The following is a 20,126-nucleotide window of genomic DNA, read 5'->3' on the forward strand; positions in this document are numbered from 1 at the left end:
TGAATTCCAGCGCATATTTCTTTTGACTCTGTCACAACTCTTTAAAACCTCAAGCTCAGTTCCGATGAAAATAGCCCCAATTTCCAGCACTTTCTTCATAATTATATTTCCTCATGCCAGGCCATAGTTCGGAAGACCTGCACTGTACCCTCATGAATATTTTGATATCCTTTCAATGTGCGAAGCCAAAGATTGTGCATAATGTGGTCTTATTTATGTTTTGTATAGCATCCTCAATGTTTATTTTCTCTATCCGTTCCAATAAAGCCCAACATTCATTTTGCTTGTTTTTGCATACATTGCCCTATCCATGTCAGTTATTTTTTAATGTCTGTTGAGCGTGAAGTCCACTCCGCCACACACAACTCCCGCAATCCTTCTGCTCCTCCCCATCATCCAACTTCACCCATAACATTTTCTTTATGGATTTTAAGCACCTCACATTCACAACACACCATCTTCAACGTCCCTTACAGTTCTCTTTACTCTTCAGCATCTATTTACTTTGCTGGAATTCTCCAGCCCCGGCTCCCACCCCCACACTCCCTGCAACAGGTTTTCCCGTGGCGGGGACAACTTGCCATTGGCCACCGGTGAAATTGGCTGGTCCCGCTAAAATCTACAGCACTTTGCATGGCTTGTCCGTCAGGTCACTGGGGGCCCACGGCAGGGGTCAACTTCAGGGAACCGGAAGATCCCGCTGGTAGGAAGGGCCGGAAAATCTGGCTCAAGCGTCTTCCGTTTTAATAATTTGTGCAAATGTGGTCACCATTTCCACTGGCCTTATATCTAAAATGTATGGTGAACAATGAGATTCATAGAATCCTTACAATTCAGAAGGAGGCCATTCAACCCATCGAGTTTGCGACAGAGCATCTTACTCAGGCCCACCACTGACCCCACCCCCCACCCCCCCACCCCTTACCCCACAAATCCACCTAACCCTCCATCTTGGGCCACTAAGGGGAAATTTAGCATTGCCAATCCACCTAACCTGCACATCTTTGGACTGTGGGAGGAAACTGGAGCACCCAGAGGAAACTAATGCAGACATGAGGAGAACGTGCAAACTCCACACAGATGGTCACCTTGGCTGGAACCAAACCCGAATCTGATGTATGTGTATGAGGCCACTGTGCTCTCCCACTGAAGTGAGTCCTTTGAAATAACGATGAATCTTACTAGTAAATAAGAAGAATTCAGATTGGATCAGTCTAGAATGTGGCACCAAGCAGCGTTTCAAGAGAAACACGTTGCAGGAATTCCTGCACCGTTGTAAGATAATAGGATTTGTTTTACTGACATTGGCAGATACTCAGGGGAATATTGTTAGAAAAGATTAAGATACACGGCTGTTTACCTGTGATGGGCTTGGCACAGGCTGCACATTTCTTGGCGTACAGGTTCCCAAAACACTTGAGGCAGTACGGAGAGTCCTCCCGAGAGGTGAATTGCTGGCCAGCCAGCTGAGTCTTGCACCCATTGCAGACAAAGCATTCTTTGTGATAGGGCTCATCATGATAAGTAACACCTCCTTTGGTCAATGCCTGCACATTCATTCAGGAGAGATCATTAGAACTATCCATGCAGCAGATTCATTTGACACCATCTTTTTATACAGTTTGTAGAGCTTGAGAAAATTCTTCAGGTACAAGGGCAATCTAAAAGACCATTCAGCTGGTGGCAATACAAGAAACTGTGAATGGATTTGTTATTGGCATTTTTATGACATATACCTCGAATGTTGAAACAGTGCTGGTAAAATGAATGACTGTCAGGAATTAACTGAAGAAACATTGATCTACACAACCTGGCTGTGCAGAGTGGCAAGTGAAAAATATTTGGGAGATCCTGTAGTTAGCTTTGTCAGTAGTTGATTATTTTGGTGGCAAAATAGTTAGTAGATATGAGAAAATAATATTTTGGTCCCTGAGCAAAGTTCATTCATCCCAGTACAAGAGCCGTACACAGTTCCCTATTGTGGTGAGCCACAGACAGATTGCTCTGTTGTGGGTCACCGTGCTGTGGATCTGAACTGCCTTGGGGCAGAGAACTGAAAGGAAGTCGAAACTGGGTGCGATCTTACTGGCTGTTCACCACCACGCTCCTGGCTGTTCACCACAGCACTCCTGAGGTTGGAGAATTTGGTGCCTGGTCAAATCTCCATTCACGACAGCAGGATGGGAAAACCCAGCCGGCATGAATGGCTGTAACATTCTGGCCACTGTCTCAAATGATGAATGGACCAATAGAGGGCGCAGATTAATGATAATCAGGAAATGGGGAGAATTTTTTTTAAAAAGACAGCAAGTTTTGGAGGCTGGAATGGATTGCCTGAAAGGGTGAGAGAAACAGATTCAAAAAATACTCTTCAAAAGCAAATTTGATATATACTTGAAAAGGGAGAAAAAAAACATGTCAGCCTAAGGGAAAAGAGCAGGGGAGGCAAACTAATTGGACATCCCTTTCAATATGACAGCATAGACATGATGGGCTGATTTTCCTCTTGTGCAGCGTATCTCTTTTACCTTCTGAGTGTTTTTTTAGAAATCTGAGATGTAATGATTTCTGATGTAAATGCTGGCAGTAACACTTTAGTATTAAGGATGCAAAATAAACAGTCATTTAATTATCTCCTAATTTGGCATTTGTTTCACTGATGAAGAAATAAGACCCATCATAAGAGATATGAATCGATCAATCAAATGTTCTAACTGCCAGCATTCTCTTGGTTGGCAAGTTAATAATTTGCCCAATATTTAGCTACACAGTTATACTTCCTTTCCTGACGTAACAGTCCAAGATCACTTAAAATGCCATGTCCTTTAGGGAAGGAAATCTGCCGTCCTTACCCAGTCTGGCCTACATGTAACTCCAGAACCACAGCAATGTGGTTGACTCTCAACTGCCCTCTGCAATAGCTGAGCGAATCACTCAATTCAAGGGTGACTCGGGATGAGCAGTAAACACTGGCCAGCCAGCGATGCCCGAGTCCATGAATAAATTTTTAAAAAGTGGTAGAGAATAAGTGTACAGCTGTGTGTCAAAATTCCTGAGTGAAAGGACATTCAGAGGTAAGCAGGGCACTACAGTATTCTTAAAACAAATCTCAGGCATTACATAGAACATTTAACATTACAGCGCAGTACAGGCCCTTCGGCCCTCGATGTCAAGCCGACTTGTGAAACCAATCTAAAGCCCAATCTAACTTACACTATTCCAATATCATCTGTATGTTTATCCAATGACCATTTAAATGCCCTGAATGTTGGCAATTACCTTCTTGCAGCGGAAACACCGAGGGGCAAAGTGGTTCTCGTAGCAAGGCACACAGTAAATCTCATTCTTATCAGGAACAAAGGCCTTTGATCCTATTGGCTGCTCGCAAGTGTGACAAATGAAGCATCCTTCATGCCAGGTGCTGCCGTTGTATTCGAGCTTCCGGGTACCTGAGAGAGACAGAAAAATTAATATCCATCACACCCAAAAATAACTCCTTTAAAATGCACAGCAATGCAACACCACTGAGCTAACTGAGTGTTACAGTAGCTGGATCAAGGTGGACTCAATAGCATCATGGAGTGAAAGTCTTATCAATGACTCAGTTGGGCAGATTGCTTCTTCAACTCTTCAATACAGTAGCTCCTCAGAGTGGAAACAGTTATCACAAATTTTAGCAAAAATTGCTCTTGATTTTCCTGTCCATTGATATCTACCTCAGCACAAAGGACATGTATGTATCATATAGTTGGATGGATCAGAAGAGCTTGTGGACATCTGATGCCTGAACAATTAATAATAGGCTCACTGACGCGAACAGGCGCTGGACTGTGATGTCTAGGGGAATTTCACAGTTCATTGGAGTGTTACTGTAAGCCTACTTGTGGCACTAATAAACGAACTTTATAATTCTCTCACTGGGTGGCTGACTACACCCAGACAGTGGAACAATGGTTAGTACTGCCGCTTCAGGGAGCCGGGTTCGATTCTCGGCTTGTGTCACTATCTGTGTGGAGTTGCACATTCTCCCCATGTCTTTCCTTCTGCTGCTCTGGTTTCCTCCCACAGTCCAACAATGTGCAGGTTAGGCGAATTAGTCATGCTAAATTCTCCTTCAGTGTCCCCGAACAAGTATGGGAACATGGTGACTAGGGGATTTTCACAGTAAGTTCATTGCAGTGTTAATGTAAGCCTACCTGTGACAAATAAATAAACTTTAACTTTTGTTTTTCTTCCCTGCTCATCCTGAGCTCTGCTGATATATGGTTTTATTGACATTGCGTATCCTTTCACTTCACCCAAAGAGGAGGCTTTTGTATTTGCACAAAGAGATGTCATGGATAAAGGCAGGATACTCATCGGATAATCATGGAATCATAGAAGACCTACAGTGCAGAAGGAGGCCATTCAGCCCAGCGAGCCTGCACCGACAACACTCCCACCCAGGCCCTTATCCCGTAACCCCACAAACTCGCCCCCCTAATCCCTCTAACCTACACATCCCAGGACACTAAGAAGTACGTTAGCAAAGCCAATCAAGCTAACCCACACATCTTTGGACTCTAGGAGGAAACTGGAGTACCCTGAGGAAACCCACACAGTCACAGGGAGAACATGCAAACTCCACACAGGCAGTGACCCAAGCCAGGAATCAAACCCAGGTCCTTGGAGCTGTGAGGCAGCAGTGCTAACCACTGTGCTACCCATATATATTGTGGGGAAATCAGTGTTGAAATCACATGTATGCACTCTCCAGCAAGTAAGAGCATCGCAGGGCTGCTGTTTCCTTCCCTCAATAAGAAGCAGTGAGAATCAATGTACCCAACATCACTCTGCATACAGAGATCATCTAGCTCAGCAGAAACCTAGCATCAGACTAGAGGCCTTCCTTTACTGCACTGAGAGTCTATTTATCAACTGGCACCAGATTGAATCATATCTTACCACTGATTCCACTGTGGGGAAGCGGAGGAGATCAGGATTACAATGATTATGGGATAGTTCTAACTTTTCCACTTTTGATATTTCTGGAACTAACCCGGGAACAGAAACATGTGAGATTATCAATTGTGGGAAATAATGGGCTACACTTTTTACAGTTCCCTACCATTGGTGTACTTGAAGGTGGGGGAGGTTTCTTAAAATGAAGCATGCAGTCTTCCCACCCAGCCCTGACGTCTCTCTCAAATTACTGATGGGTACAGTGGAGACATCATGCAATCTGTCCACCATTGTGCCTATTGAGGCACTTGAGTTGCCAATTAATGATCTGTTGCACCTCCACCACTTTGCTACCCTCAGCAATGGAAGGCCAAGGCGGGAATCTCACAAGCTTTCACGAGTGGGTTGCTGTTTGGCAAGAAGTGGGGAAGGGGGTTGGGAGTCTCCTTTGGGAAGGTCCCCTGTGCCAATCGAGAGCAATATCTCTGCCCCCAGATCAAGTCCCTCTTTGACCTCTTCTGTCAGCCAGCCTCTCAAACTTGTCCCCCTTTCCTCATTAAGACACTTCTTTGACCAAGCTTTTTGTCATGTTTTAAAATGATATAGAGGCATCTAAACATGTTGTGGGTTTATTTATTTAGCTAGGTGCATTAGAACATACACATATGGAGAGAAAGATTGCAGACGTCAGCAGCAGAGCTGTGTGTACTGTGTTCTGCTCACAGGCAAAAGTGAAACTGAGAGTGGATCACAGGAAATACCTCCCTTCTAGTGATGGCATGCTGATATCCCTTAAAGGCATATTACAACACCTCTGGGCATTTGACCTGAAATCTTAGTACACGAGTTGTTCAATTTTTTTTCTGGTACTTCTGTGACCCCACATACTTGCCTTGCTAATCCCTCTAACCTTCGCATCCCGAGACACTAAGGAGTACTTTGGCATGGCCAATCAAGCTAACCCACACATCTTTGGACTCTAGGAGGAAACCAGAGCATCCGGAGGAAACCCACGCAGACAAGAGGGAGAACATGCAAGCTCCACACAGACAGTGACCCAAGCCAGGAATCGAACCCAGGTCCCTTATGACATTTAATTATGTTAAAGGCAATATTTTTGATTTGATTTATTATTGTCATATGTATTGGTATACTGTGAAAAGTATTGTTTCTCGCGCTGCAGACAAAGCATACCATTCATAGAGTAAGTTAGGGAGAAGGAAAGGAGAGAATGATAATATTGTGTTACAGTCATAGCTACGGTGTAGAGAAAGATCAACTTAATATCAATTAGGTCCATTCAAAAGTCTGGTGGCAGAAGGGGAGAAGCTGTCATTGAATTGATTGGTTATGTGACCTCAGACTTTTGTATCTTTTTCCTGATGGAAGAAGGTGGAAGAGAGTATGTCTGGGGTGCATGGAGTTCATGATTACGTTGGCCGCTTTCCCGAACCAGTGGGAAGTATAGGCAGAGTATAGTACAAGTTGTAATGCAGTAAAAGATTTGTGTTCCACAACTTGCTGTTAACTGATCAGAATGAGTCAGCTATCTGAATTCCGTGCGAATGAGAATGTGTTCTTGTCTAATACCTCACTGGCTTCACGTTGCAAAGGAAAATGAAATGTTTCTGATGGTTGGTCATGCTTAACTGGCTGTAACTTAGGGAGATTGTTGGAATGGCCTAAATCACACAGCTGGTGAATGTGTGCAATTCGGCCTGTGGATACATGTAAATGTGCAAATTTAGAACTTGGTATTAAATGGCTAAAATAACTCAACAGGGAAAAGCAAACAGGTCCACACTTAAAACAATTCCAGGATTTTCCATCCCTGCTCACTTAACAGGTCATCTTTCTAATTCTTCCTCCTCCCTTAAAAGCTTAATTATGAGCATTTGATGAATAATTTGCTAAAGTTACACCATCGCTTTATTTGATAGATGAAAAATGGTCTGACAGACTATTCCAGCAGAGGCAGAGAAGGGCAATCAAGCGTTTGACAAATGAGACTAAAGGGCACATACCAGGCATGACGACCTTGTCACAAGCAATACATTTGGAGGAGAATTCACTGCAGTAGCAATCATTGCATAACAGCTCTTCTTCCTGACACGTAAATGGCTCATCTGCCAAAGATCTGTCACACCGATAGCACCTGAAGCAATGCTCATGGTAGTGGCGGTCTTCGTAGAACAGCTCCTAAACCGAGAAATAAAAGGAGAAGGAGGGTGATACTTAGTAACAAGTGGAGAGGCAGCCTTTTAGGAAAGTGGCTCAATTATATCAATGATTCAAAAGGTTCAATGTTAACTCTTAAGCAGGGGTAAATCACTCAGCTAAAGAAAGAATTTGCCTCTCCTGTACTTAGAATAACCCCAAATGCTTCACAGCCAATGAATTGCTCTTGCTTATGGTAAATGTGGCAAACCAAGTAGCTAATTTGTGTACAAGGTGCCACAAGCCATAATCGGATAATTGAACAATTCCTTGGTTTTGTGGTGCTGGTTGAGTAATGAATCTTAATCAACACACTGGCACAACAGCTCAGGTAGGGAGAGTATTATACAAAGCAAAACACTGCGGATGCTCGAACTCTGAAAAGAGAAACAGGAAATTCTGGATGAACTCAGCAGGTCTGGCAGCATCTGTGGGGGAGAGAGAAAGAAATAAAGTTTACGGATGGAATTTACTGCACAACCAACCATGTATTTTTGCAGTAGCAGGAGCCGCTTGGCATTGGCCAGCAGCAGGATTACCTGGTCCAGCCATTGTTAACGGGGCTTCCCATTGAATGCACCTCTTTTATCGATGTGAAATCCGTTGTGTGGTGCGCCGTCCATGGAAGTGGAAGACATCGCTGGCATGAACGACCGAGAAGTTTCAGCCAAAAGTTTTGAGTTGGTAAGAGCGGCACAGTGACACAGTGGTTAGCACTGCTAGCTCAAAGCACCAGGTTCAATTCCGGCCTCCTGTCTGTGTGAAGTTTGCATGTTCTCCCTGTGCCTGCGTAGGTTTCCTCCAGGTGCTCCAGTTTCCTCCCACACTCCAAAGATGTGTGGATAGGTTGATTGGGAGCCATGCTAAATTGTCCCTTAGTGTCAGGGTAAACAATCAGGGTAAATGCATGGAGTTATGGGAATAGGGCCTGAGTGGGATTGTCGGTGCAGGCTTAATGGGACGAGTGGCCTCCTTCTGCACTGTAGGGATTCTGTTATATGATACTAAACACTAACTCTTTCTCTCTTCACAGCTGCTCTCAGACCTGTTGAGTTTATCCAGCATTTTCTGATCTTATTTCAGAGACTATAATCTGTCCATGGTTGCTATCAGACAGCAAACAAAATGTAAATCTATTAACAGCCATGTTAAGTTCATGTCCATCAAGAGCACATCATGGATTGCTGTCCATCACCACTGCATTCAATTTGTGCTCCAATTTTCTCACTGCATCTCCTTAAAGGTGATGACACATTGGAATGTGGTTCTATTTGGTACCTGAACGCAAATGGTTACATGCATTGCATGCCTCAGCTGGAATGGGACATTGTACTTCAACCTTGGCAAAGATCAATTCATTCAACATAGATGGAATATTGAGCCTGGGAAATTCCTGGTGGCCGTGCCTCAGTTCCATGCAGAGCGGAAAATTTACCAGCAACATGACTGGGGAAGTTCCTGCTGGATTCCATAACCCGGCAGTTCTGTCTCAGTGACCCCATCCACTGGGCACTCACATCAAAGCTGATCCAAGTGTTACATGACAACATGCCAAAACACATTCGCAATAACCTATCGACAAACATCAAAAAGCTCCATGCTCAATTTTGAAAGGCAGTGCACACCAGAACATTCCCTTGTATCTTTCTCAAAAACATCTATGCAGTTCCATTGAAATTCACTGCAGCATAACAGCTTAAGAATCTAGATCATTTCCTGGGCTGCACCTAACCTGCATACCTTTGGACCGTGGGAGCAAACCAGAGCATCCAGAAGAAACCCACACAGACATGGGCAGAACGTGCAAACTCTGCACAGACAATGACCAAAGCTGGGAATCGAACCCGGGCCTCTGGCGCTGTGAGGCAGCAGTGCTAACCATTGTGCCACTGTGCTGCCCTGACTGTAAAACTCTTTTTTTGCTCTAACTTCTTTTTGTGAGCTTGTATGTGTGTTTGTGTGATGACCATTACCCAGGTTTGAATGTATGAATAAATAATACTTCCAATTTCACCCAAAAAAGAGAGGTTGATGTGAATCATTTTAAATTTGATGAATTCACAAACAAAGGATTTGGGGAAACACGCCATGGCCTATTTCAAAAAACTAAAACATGTCTGCTTACAGACAGACGGTGAGAAAAATGAAGGAGTTCAGTTTGCCTTCCTCTGTCTGTAACAGTAAACAGATGTAATCATTGGCTTTAGAAGCCAAAGAACCATTGGAAACTTGCTCAGATTATAGAATAGCTACAGCACAGAAGGAAGTGGTTCAGCCTGTTAATCCTCTGCATAAGCAATTTAGTTCCAAATGACCAAACTTTATGCCACAATTTTTAAACAACAACCACTCATGGTCAAGGACAAGTGACTTTTATAAGTTGAAGTTTCTATCCAAAATCACCCAAGTCAGTTTTACAATTCATTGTTAAAAATACACCATGTTGTGCATGACTCAAAGTTTAGTAAAATGTTTTAACAATCTAGCAGCTTTGTAGTGGAAAGAAAAAGGAGTTGGTTGCAGTTCTAAATGTAGTAAAGCGAGTTAAATTTCAATGGGGCAAACAACTTCCTTATTTTGCTTCATGTTTGGGCCAGGGGTGAGCTGAGGATGTAATTTGCTGACACAGCCTCATCCATGTTGCAATCATTTTCAAGACTCAATCATGTTCCTAAGCTCAAAATCAGCATCTTACAGGAGAGCTTACCCTCACTGGGACACAACTTCAGAGGCAAGCACTTTATGTTTCACAAGTTTTCCAACATTCTTGCCTGGAATGGTGGCATTGCTGGCAAAGTTGTCATTTATTGTCCATTTCTGACAGTAGATTTCATAAGACATGCAGTGGCATTGTGGTATTGTAGTGGACCAGTAATTCAGCAACCCAGAGCAAGATCTGGGGACACCAGTTCAAACCCCACCATGGCAGATTGAATCTGAATTTGATTAAAGTCTGGAATTAAAAGCCTTAATTGAAAGTTTAATAAGGATTTAGATGAGCACTTGAAATGCCATAGCATACAAGGCTATGGACCAAGTGCTGGAAAATGGGGTTAGAATAGATAGGTGCTTGATGGTTGGCATGGACACGATGGGCCGAAAGGCCTCTTTCCATGCTGTAAATCTCTATAATGATGATCATGAATCGATTGTTAGAAACCCATCTGTTTCACTAATGTCCTTTAGGAAAGGAAATCTGCCACCCTTACCTGGTTTGACCTACATGTGACTCCAGATCCACAGCAATCTGGTTGACTCTTAAATTCACTGTGAAATGGAGAGCAGTTAGGGATGGGCAATAAATGCTGGCCTGGCCATTGACACCAACATCCCATTAAAAAAAAATCCAAAGCAGGAAGCTTCTACATTCAATCTCTGGCCACTGGGAAGGAAAAATGTCCATTGCAAGGAAAGGTAAAAGAAAGCACATTCTGACTCCATTGATCGAATGAATATTCCTATTTGCTTGCTGTGGTCAAATTACCTGATTCCTTTCATGTCGAGGATGACTCGTGGGAGAATGGCATGACTGCCACCAATGGGTCAATGAATTAGCCCCACAGGGAGAGCACAGAGAATGGGGTACATGGGTGGGAATCACATTTGAGAACTTTCCTTTGAAATACTGGCTTGGAAACTTCCAAATAAAGAAAGGTCTCCTCATGTTGACTTTGCCTATTTCCCACAGATTTCACACAGTGGAAACCAATACGTTGACAGCATGGTATGGTGATAAAACACTGCTGATGACCTCGCTGAAGTAATTAATGATCTCAGTCAGGTAAGAAGAAAATAGTCACTTTTAGGCTTGTTTTCACTGCACAGATCAACTGATAAAGGAGCAAATTGACTCGAGTAACTCAGTAATGGAGGAATGCTTGCTACATTAAATACAAGCAGTTTTCGAAGTCTTGACTTTTGCTTTAAAATAAATATTCTTAAAAGGTTGCCTGGCACCAAACCAAGAAAATGAAATACTCCTCAAGGGAGACAAGGAAAATGAGCCGCACTCCCGAAATCCTCTCATGAAACAAATAAAGTTGCTAAATGTTTGGGAAAGCATTCAAAGAGCAACATTGGAAGAGAAGAAACTGAACATACAGACAGTCATGGCCAATGTAAACACAAAACCATTTGTTTATTGGAAGCTTGGAGCAGGGCTTGTGTTAATATAACAAATATGTAAATCTCAAAATGATTAACTACCTGACTGTGTAAAACTAGGATCAAGACACACAAAACAGTACTCTGTGCTTTGCTAGTGTTCTTACAGAATGCAGCTCTGGGAAAGTCAATAACGCATATTCGCAGTGCTCTGGACTTGCTCATTTTCTACAGGAACCAACTTCCTACTAAAGGAAATCATCCATTAATTTTTGAGGAAATGCAATAAAAGCATATTAAAAGCTATTGATTTTGGAAAGTTGCAAGAACAAAGGGCCACATGATTTTCACATAGCAGTTACAATGCTAAGACAGGACATTCAGCAAAATAAGCTTGTGTTAGGATTTACTGTCCATGTGAGACAGTCCATGCACTGCCATTTTGAATGCATCCTAAGCTGTTCAGGAAGATGAGACCTATCAAAGACAGTGAACATTGGGTCGGAGAAGCTAGAAGTTGAGCCTGCATAGGTCCCAACCTTGGCCTGAAGGTCAAGGTGTATGAGGAAAATTTGGAGTGCGGCGATAGTAACAACCTTGGAGTCAGGGGAGCATTTTGAAAGCGTTTGTAAAGTTTGGCTTTAGTTGGCAGCCAATGAAATGTTGCGAGTGGGCAAACCTCTACAGTCCCATCTTTGAAATCAATGTCACAACGATGTGTGGTGGGAGCAAATTATAGATGCACTTGCTCTCCCTCAACACTGAACGTTTTCACAGAGCCATAGTGTAGTGCAAACCAAATGGAAATAAGTTCTTTCCTGAATGATTGCCCCTTTATTTTGCCCTCTTGTTGTCAGATTCCCAGCCCTCCAGCAGCACACAGTCATGAAGAATTATTTCCTAACCAACCTAAGGGATCACAAAAGGGACAAATGGCTATTGCTACTTTCTAGTAACTACAGCAATGATGGACAACTTAGGCTAGTGAGTGGGCTGCATGAGAGTCCCTCCTTCATATCAGTGGGCTGCTGGCCTGTTCTCTAACGATGACCCCTATGAATATGATTAAATACATGGAATTCACCCCGAATATTTCATAACAAGTTATAGAAAATGCTTAATCATTTATATGTAATAGAACAGATCTGTCATCAACTTCAAATAGTAAAATCAAAAGAAATATTGAAGCTTTGGCCACAGAGCACAGCTCTCCCAGTTAATGTTGTGAGCAATCAGCAACCTCACTTCACTTATGCTTTACATGCATAACTCTTCAGTCAGACCGATAGGAAAAAAACCCAATGCGGATGGAAATCTATAGAATGTGGCAGTCCTGTGTGTGGGCAAAGGTCAACAAAATGTCACATGGGCCACACTCAGACCCCAGATGGGCCACAGGTCACCCACCTCTGGACTAGAGGCGGATGAGAAGCCCGACTCACTAAGTTTGGAGAAAAGCCAATTGGACATGAGGTAAGTGAAAAGCCGAGTTACGAGACATGGAAATAGTGCACAGATTTGGTGCGGCATTCACCAGAAATTTCAGAAAACCATTGAACTGGCACATTAACAACTTTAATGAGAAGGACTTGCACATTGTCCAGTAACATTACCCGATTCTGTTTCTGGAGCAGGGGGAGAGTCTTAAACTCAAGATAGATTGAAGAATGAAGTACATATTTCCTCTATATTTGTGGCTAATAGAATCCTACAGTGTAGGAGGCCATTCAACCCATGAAGTCTGCACTGACTACAATCCCACCCAGGCCCTATTCTCGTAACCCCACATATTTTACCCTGCTAGTCCCTCTGACACTCGAGTCAATTTAGCACTGTAATCAACCCTAACATCTTTGGACTGAGGGAGGAAACCGGAGCATCTGGAGGAAACTCACGCAGGCACTGGGAGAATGTGCAAACACCACACAGTGACCTGAGGCTGGTGTTTTAACTAAGTGCACAATGCTTTTCACATCACAGTAATACAGTTGGATGAGAGTGGTAAGTTAGTAACAAAATTAAGTAATACATTCTAAGTATGTTCAAATCACTGCATTTACCCTCGCTTCGTGTCCAATCAGCTCTTTGCACTCGTCACATGTGTTGGCAAACAGCGAATCATAACATGGGATGCAGTAGGGGCTGTCTTCGGATAGAATGTACTTCCTGCCGTACAGGGATTCTTTGCAGTGGTCACAATCAAAACGTTCACTCATGTTAAACGGTCACTGTGAAGAGAAATGAGGGAAAGCCTTTAATCAAGCATTAATTGACAAGCACAATGATTGGCATTTGCTTATTTTGAGTGAATGTATTTTGCTGTAGAACACGCTGCTCCGTCATAATTGTTAAGACACATAGAAGAACTAACCCTCCCGCCTCCATCCCGGTGACATGGAAACTCTGAGGGAAGCTATGGATTACTGGTCCACTCACCTCCCCCGTGCTCCCCCATTTTCTCCGACTGACTCACATGCTAGAGTATAATTCTGTAGGCAATTTGCCCAAGTGGTCATTCATCATGGGTGAACTTAGACTCATGCTGACAGCCTGTTCAGCCACGGAAAACAGCCTGGTCCTGTACTTTCCTGATGCCCATGCAACAAGAATCATTAAAATGAAAGAGCAAAAACCTCCCCCTCCCTGACTCAGGAGCAATGAAACCAACTGGAGTGTAGTCAAGCGAACGCCCCAGCCAACTTCCCTCAGCTCAATTGATGCAAAGATCAAACCTCGGTCCTTACTGGTTCCACATAGCTCAATATCACACAACAACACTGCCTTCATTTATTGAGCCATCTGGACATCTGCTAATTGTTATCCCTAGGCAGGTTAGAACGAGCGGAACCTTTCTTACACATATGGTTTTGCTTCACGTTTCCCCAATCTGAAGCCTGTTAAAAGCCTTTTGAGAATTTCACCGTTTCCCACTGTGGTTAGAACCACATGTGCCAAGTTTCAGTGAACAGTGGAGTGGTGTAGCTGGCAGCGAGCAGTTAAAAAAGACAACCTCTCTCGCTATTCAGCAGCATTGGTTTGTGATTTAAAACAAAAATAGGGTTAGTGAGGGTGCCTGCCAGTTCGGTCAAACAGGACTTCAAATCACATTGAAATAATGGACTGATGGATACTTTTACAAAGAACAGAATTACGCAGAATCCCTACAGTGCAGAAGGAAGCCATTCAACCCATCGAGCCTGTACTGACAACAATCCCACCTATCCCCGTAACCCCACATATTTTCCCTGCTAATCCCCGCCCCCCGAAACGAGAGTCAATTTAGCATGCCCGATCAGCCTAACCTGCGCATCTTTGGACTGTGGGAGGAAACCGGTGCATCCGGAGGAAACCCATGCAGACACGGAAAGAACATGCAGACTCCACACAGACGGTGACCCAAGCCAGGAATCAAACCTGGGTCCCTGGCACCGTGAGGCAGCAATGCTAACCATTGTGCCACCGTGCCGGGACTTAGCTCACAGGGGAGTGTTCTATTTGCTCTTAATTCTGAAAACATGAAATCTTTATATTAAAATACACAAGGGAATCTGGAAACCTTCTGTTTCAGACTTACTGTTGACTTGGAACAACCCGCAAGTGAATTCCAACACTTGTACTGTATACGTTAAGGTCTCACTAGCTAAGGGGTCCCATAAATTAGAAAAAAGAATCATGCTTTGACTCAAAATTCTGGAGTTTCATTAAATGTACTTCTTGCTACTTTCCATGTGGCTGGTGGACTGAAAGACTGATACATTGTTTCTCTGCACATGACTACAGCAGTAAAATGTGGCACCCAGGACGGACATGTATTCGCAGAACAATTAGTGCTTAGCTTTGTTTTTACGAATAATATCACAATATAACAGATAGGTTTGTGTTAAATTGAATGCAATTTCAGAAATACAGCTAATCAAGAAAACGAAAGAAAAAAATCAGCTTTATCTCCAGTTGTAATAACGCTGAATGCCCCCACACCATTTCTTTACTCTCTGAAGATTGTCTTTTGGAGTTTTCAGTATACGTAAATGCTACTTCTGCAAGTTTTTACTGTTAAAACATTATAAGGATACAAAATACTGCGAACAACACACCCAAAATCACAGTGTTCTTAATAAGAAACAAGTTGTGATTAAGATAACTTATATTGTTACCAGACTCCTAAAATCAGCATGAGAAAATGCAAAGAAAACAAGGTTAGGACTCACGAGAAACGCTTCCAACAAGTATCCACAGCTACCAGCAGGATTAGTACTGACAAGCTAAGGGTACACAGCACTCTACGTTACTCTCACACCAAATGCCACGGTTAACAGACTCGTTTAGGCAGGAAGATGACTTATCACAAGAATATGTAACACATGGGCTATTAAGGCAGCATGCTGTTAATTTGAATCTCCATCTCACTGCGTCTATCCAAGCCCCTGCAGCTCACTGATGGGAATAAAGAGAGGTCTATTAGTGCTGACAGATAGATTAAAAACTGGTGAAAAAGCAAAGCTGCCTGTATTAAACTGTCAGTTAAGTAAAATATGAAAACAGCTGAGAGTTGAAAGTATCAGCGCTCGCCTTGTGAAAAGATACAGCGAATGCCTCTAACAGTGATGTGATATGATGACATTCTCTGCCCTGGCTTGGTCCTGAATACAATGTGCATTATTTATGACCTTTCTGATGAAAGCCTCCATCCCAGCGGCACAACCAATTTCACATACCTCAAGGTTCACACTGCAGAGAATTCTACCACACATCACACAAAAAACATTGAAACACATTGCATTTTTATTACACTGAGCACTACATACTGCCATCAGCTTTATATGGCTCCTGCTCTGACCAAGATAACAAGAAACTACAAAGGGTTGCGAATGAAGCCCAGTCCATCACTCAAACCAGCCTCCTGTCCATTGACTTTGTCTACACTTCCCGCTGCCTCGGCAAAGCAGCCAGCATAACCAAGGATCCCACACACTCTGGGTATATGCTCTTCCACCTTCTTTCATCGGGAAAAAGATACAAAGGTCTGAAAACACGTACCAACCAACTCAAGAACAGCTTCTTCCTTCCTGCCATCAGACTTGTGAATGGTCCCTCCTTATTAAACTGATCTTTCTCTACACCCTAGCTATGACTGTAACACTATATTCTGCACCCTCTCCTTTTCTTCTCCCTGATGTACACCATGAACAGTATGTTTTGTCTGTATAGCGTGCGAGAAACAATACTTTGCACTATATCCCAATACCTGTGCCAAGAATAAATCAAATCAAATCACGGCGTGGTGAAGTAATATGTTCCCACATATACACATGTTGTGTAACTGTTCATTGAGTGGAACATTGGACATTTTGATTCACCGAAGGAATGAAACCTGTCATAACTTGCCACTTTGAAAGCACTTCATTCCATTCACCATGTGCCTGAAACCAATCACTTGATTAATTGAATTCATCTGGTTAATGAAATTTACAAACTTGATTTAGCTTGATCTTACTGAGTGTATTGTACCAATAGGCTGGAGTGAGATTTTGGCTTTGGACTATCATTGCCACCTCTGATCCAGTGGTGTTGTGCTTGAATCCAACTCCAGAACAGCCCTGACAAATGGTACTCTGGTTGTGGACTTCCTCCTGGAGTTTTAACATCCATTGGGAAGCTTGTGTCCCGGAGGCCATCAAACCCTCTTTTCTGTCTACGACAAGCTACCCCGTCCTCTGGTACAAAGATGATTTCGGCCACATTCTTGTCTTGGCTTGTCAGTCTGTTTGTCAGCCTACAATACCTTTGCCACATCATGCTAACCTCAAAGTGAAGGATGCAAAAATAAGAAAGCAACGAACATACATTTTTTTCTGATCAGCTGTGTGCCTAAAATATGCTACATCATGCCAAGTTATAAAAGAAATTGATACAAGCAGACACTGACTTCCTGCAATGTTCTATTTATCCCTCAGTTGACAAGTCTTGGGTGCAAGTTGGCAAAAACCAAACTTAGGAGCCCCCATATCTGTGCACTGATATTACAAGAGATAACTGCATGAAGCCTCCTATCACAAGCTCTAATAAACTGCTCATTGCTTGTTTGACATAGCCTCCCTGCCATATGAACGTACACGCATAATATTATCTGGAATTAATGGCGGAAAGAATTTCAGCTCCCGGTGACAAGCTACCTGCACACCCAAGAGCCAAGTGATGAGGAGACATTGCACAAACAAGCGTTGCATTCCCTGGAGTTTAGAAGGCGAAGGGTTAATTGGATTGAAATTTTCAAGATAACAGGGAACTGATGGGTTGGATGGAGAGAAAATGCATGGGGAGTCTTGAGCTTGAAGGCATAGCCTGAAATTCAGACCCAGAACTTTCAGGAATGAAATATTTCCACACACAAAGTTTAGAACTCTCACAGCAATTGATTCTAGATCATTCGTTAAGGTTAATTAGGTAAACGTAATTAGTCACAATTCACAAGTGACCATGAGTTTCCCTCTCACTTAGAGAAAGATAGACAACTGGTTATGTACAGCTTGAGGGGTACCACTCCACAAGTTTGAGGCAAGACAAGGAAGCATGTAGACCCCCATAAACTACCACAGTCTGTCAATTGAATCCACACTGTTAGCATCATTCTATGCCACACTCTAGCCATCTAACCAACTGAGTCAATCAACCCACATGAGTTAGAGTTATGGGGAACAGGATGTGTACGGAGTGAGTCACAGGTCAGCCATGGTCTCATTGACCTATGCCTATTCCAATGTTCACCAGGGCATGTTTTGAGCTGAGCTACTATGTCTTCCATCAAAGGTATCATGGATCTGTGGACCTTCCCAGTGCAGGTACCAGATTGCTGAGGATTTGCTATGTTGTTGACTCCCATCACCAGGCTTGTCAACACCAAATTTCTTCACCACCAAAGAGGGCTGTCATTTGTTCTCAGTAATAATCAGTACAGACGAGTGGCTGTGAATGATCATGACTGAAATTCACCAACCTTGCCAACAGCTGGGATTCTCCAGTCCTGCTGCTGTGAATGGAGATGTGGCTGAGCACCAAATTCTCTTTTCTCGCTGGCAGCAGTGGCAGGGTGAATGAGATTGGAGAATTCTGGCCCATGTTTGTGACTGTTTGAAAGAGCTAACTAATTGGTTCCACTGCCCTTCCCTATTGCCCCTGCGGCATTACTTCTTTTCAAGCATATATTCTATTCTTTTGCAAGTTATCAGTGAATTTGCTTCCACCATCCTTCCAAGCTGTGAATCCCTGATCAAAACAACTCACTGTGTTAAAAAAAACTCACCTTCTTTCTGGTTCATTTGTACGTTTGTGCCCTCTGGTTACTGGCCTTCCTGTCAATGGAAATAGTTTCTCCTTACTTACTCTCTCAAAATCGTTTAAGGTCTTGTCAGACTTCAGATTCACACCTCAATTTGCAATACTGTAGAGAAGTACAGCCAGACTAAAAGAAAAACTGAATAAATGTTCATTCTGCGTCTAGGTTGGGTTTGACTGTACTTAGTTAGCTGTCAGACTGATGCATTGGAGTCAGCATATCTGGCCGAGGGGAAGGGAAAAAAAATTAGATGACCTTTCCCCTCCTGATTATAATCCAATGATCCTTGCAGAAAACCAAGCTGAAACAGGACAAACATCAACTGCAATGCTTGCCAATATTCACCAACTTGGCTCAAGTGCTTGAGAAGGTACCAAAAACCTCTGTCGTCCATGGAACTACAGCCCAGTCAGGGGCCATGCCTTCAAGAGACGCGAGAAAACAAGTATCAATCTGTATTTATTCAAATCACAAGGATTTGAATGAGAAGCAAATGCTATTCTGAAAACTCAGTGTGGCAGCTGATACCCAGAGAGAGCACTGGCTCAAACAATGTTTGCATTTATTGTGTGCCTGTCAGCTGCTGTGTTGCCATCAAACCTTCCAGCTGCTTTTAGGATAAAACAAACCTTTGTCAAAAAGGTAACATTATTTGAAACCTGTGAGGGAGGAGGAAGTCTGGGTTTACAGATGGACAGGCTACTATTCAGTCCAAGAAGTGCTCTGATAATGATCTCCACATATCCCAAATATGACGCTTGAATGACAGCTATTAATTAAGCAGTAAAATCTGTGTTATATCATTACTTAATGCAATCAAATACTGGGAATGTAACTAAGAAAAGATTGGACAGCATTTTCTTGCCTACTATTCCAGTCTGCCCCTAGTGCCATCAATAAGATTACAGATGGGGGTTTCAATTAACCATAATTCATAATTGGCACAAGTAGGGAACTAGGAGGATGCAGTTCCTGCGTAGAAGATGCTTGGGTTAGCAGTAAAGCAGTTCCGTGCAGCCTAATCAGTTATCCAATTCCTGACAGTGCTGCCAACAACAAGAGACAAGGCTACCACTTGTGGAAGTGGTAGATAGTATCAGATTTGGCGTGTTCCTTACTAATACTAACAATGCAGAGTCTGCGGCCCATTATTCCAGCCAGATAAAGAAACAGTATTCAGCATGCAGCAGAAGTTACGTTCCACTCAGATATCCTCAATGGCCATTCACTGCTGGACTAGTGCAACTGTACCTTTTCATTCCCCCAGAGGACGAGAGGTTGTTACTGTCTACCATCCTCTACTTCATTTCAAGTTATTTCACCAGGGTACTGATAGGCAGAGGGATCTGGGTGTACAGGTACACAGGTCACTGATAGTGGCAACACAGGTAGAGAAGGTAGTCAAGAAGGCATACAGTATGTTTGCCTTCATCGGCTGGGGCATTGAATTTTAAGATTGACACGTCATGTTGCAGCTTTATAGAACCTTAGTTAGGCAGCATTTGGATTATGGTGTTCAATTCTGGTTGCC

The 20,126-nt window shown here is 43.0% G+C and overlaps 1 protein-coding gene across 3 annotated transcripts in view; it reads right to left on the bottom strand.

The window, feature by feature from the left end:
- fhl3a (four and a half LIM domains 3a) overlaps positions 1–20,126 on the bottom strand; it is a 110,689-nt gene that overhangs the window by 5,372 nt on the left and 85,191 nt on the right. The window contains exons 1-5 of one of the 3 annotated variants that reach the window (XM_080211715.1): positions 16,300–16,434; positions 13,323–13,490; positions 6,966–7,140; positions 3,280–3,449; positions 1,361–1,547 (exon numbers count right to left, since the gene is read on the bottom strand). In XM_080211715.1, the coding sequence (XP_080067841.1) occupies positions 1,361–1,547; positions 3,280–3,449; positions 6,966–7,140; positions 13,323–13,478 (688 nt within the window). In that variant the 5' untranslated portion in view covers positions 13,479–13,490; positions 16,300–16,434. Of the gene's footprint in view, positions 1–1,360; positions 1,548–3,279; positions 3,450–6,965; positions 7,141–13,322; positions 13,491–15,470; positions 15,559–16,299; positions 16,435–20,126 lie in introns of those variants that run through there. The other 2 variants (XM_080211714.1, XM_080211713.1) reach the window with 2 other exon arrangements.

Source organism: Carcharhinus amblyrhynchos, chromosome 24 (genome assembly GCF_965287045.1).
Source record: "Carcharhinus amblyrhynchos chromosome 24, sCarAmb.v2.hapA, whole genome shotgun sequence".
Taxonomy (NCBI): domain Eukaryota; kingdom Metazoa; phylum Chordata; class Chondrichthyes; order Carcharhiniformes; family Carcharhinidae; genus Carcharhinus; species Carcharhinus amblyrhynchos.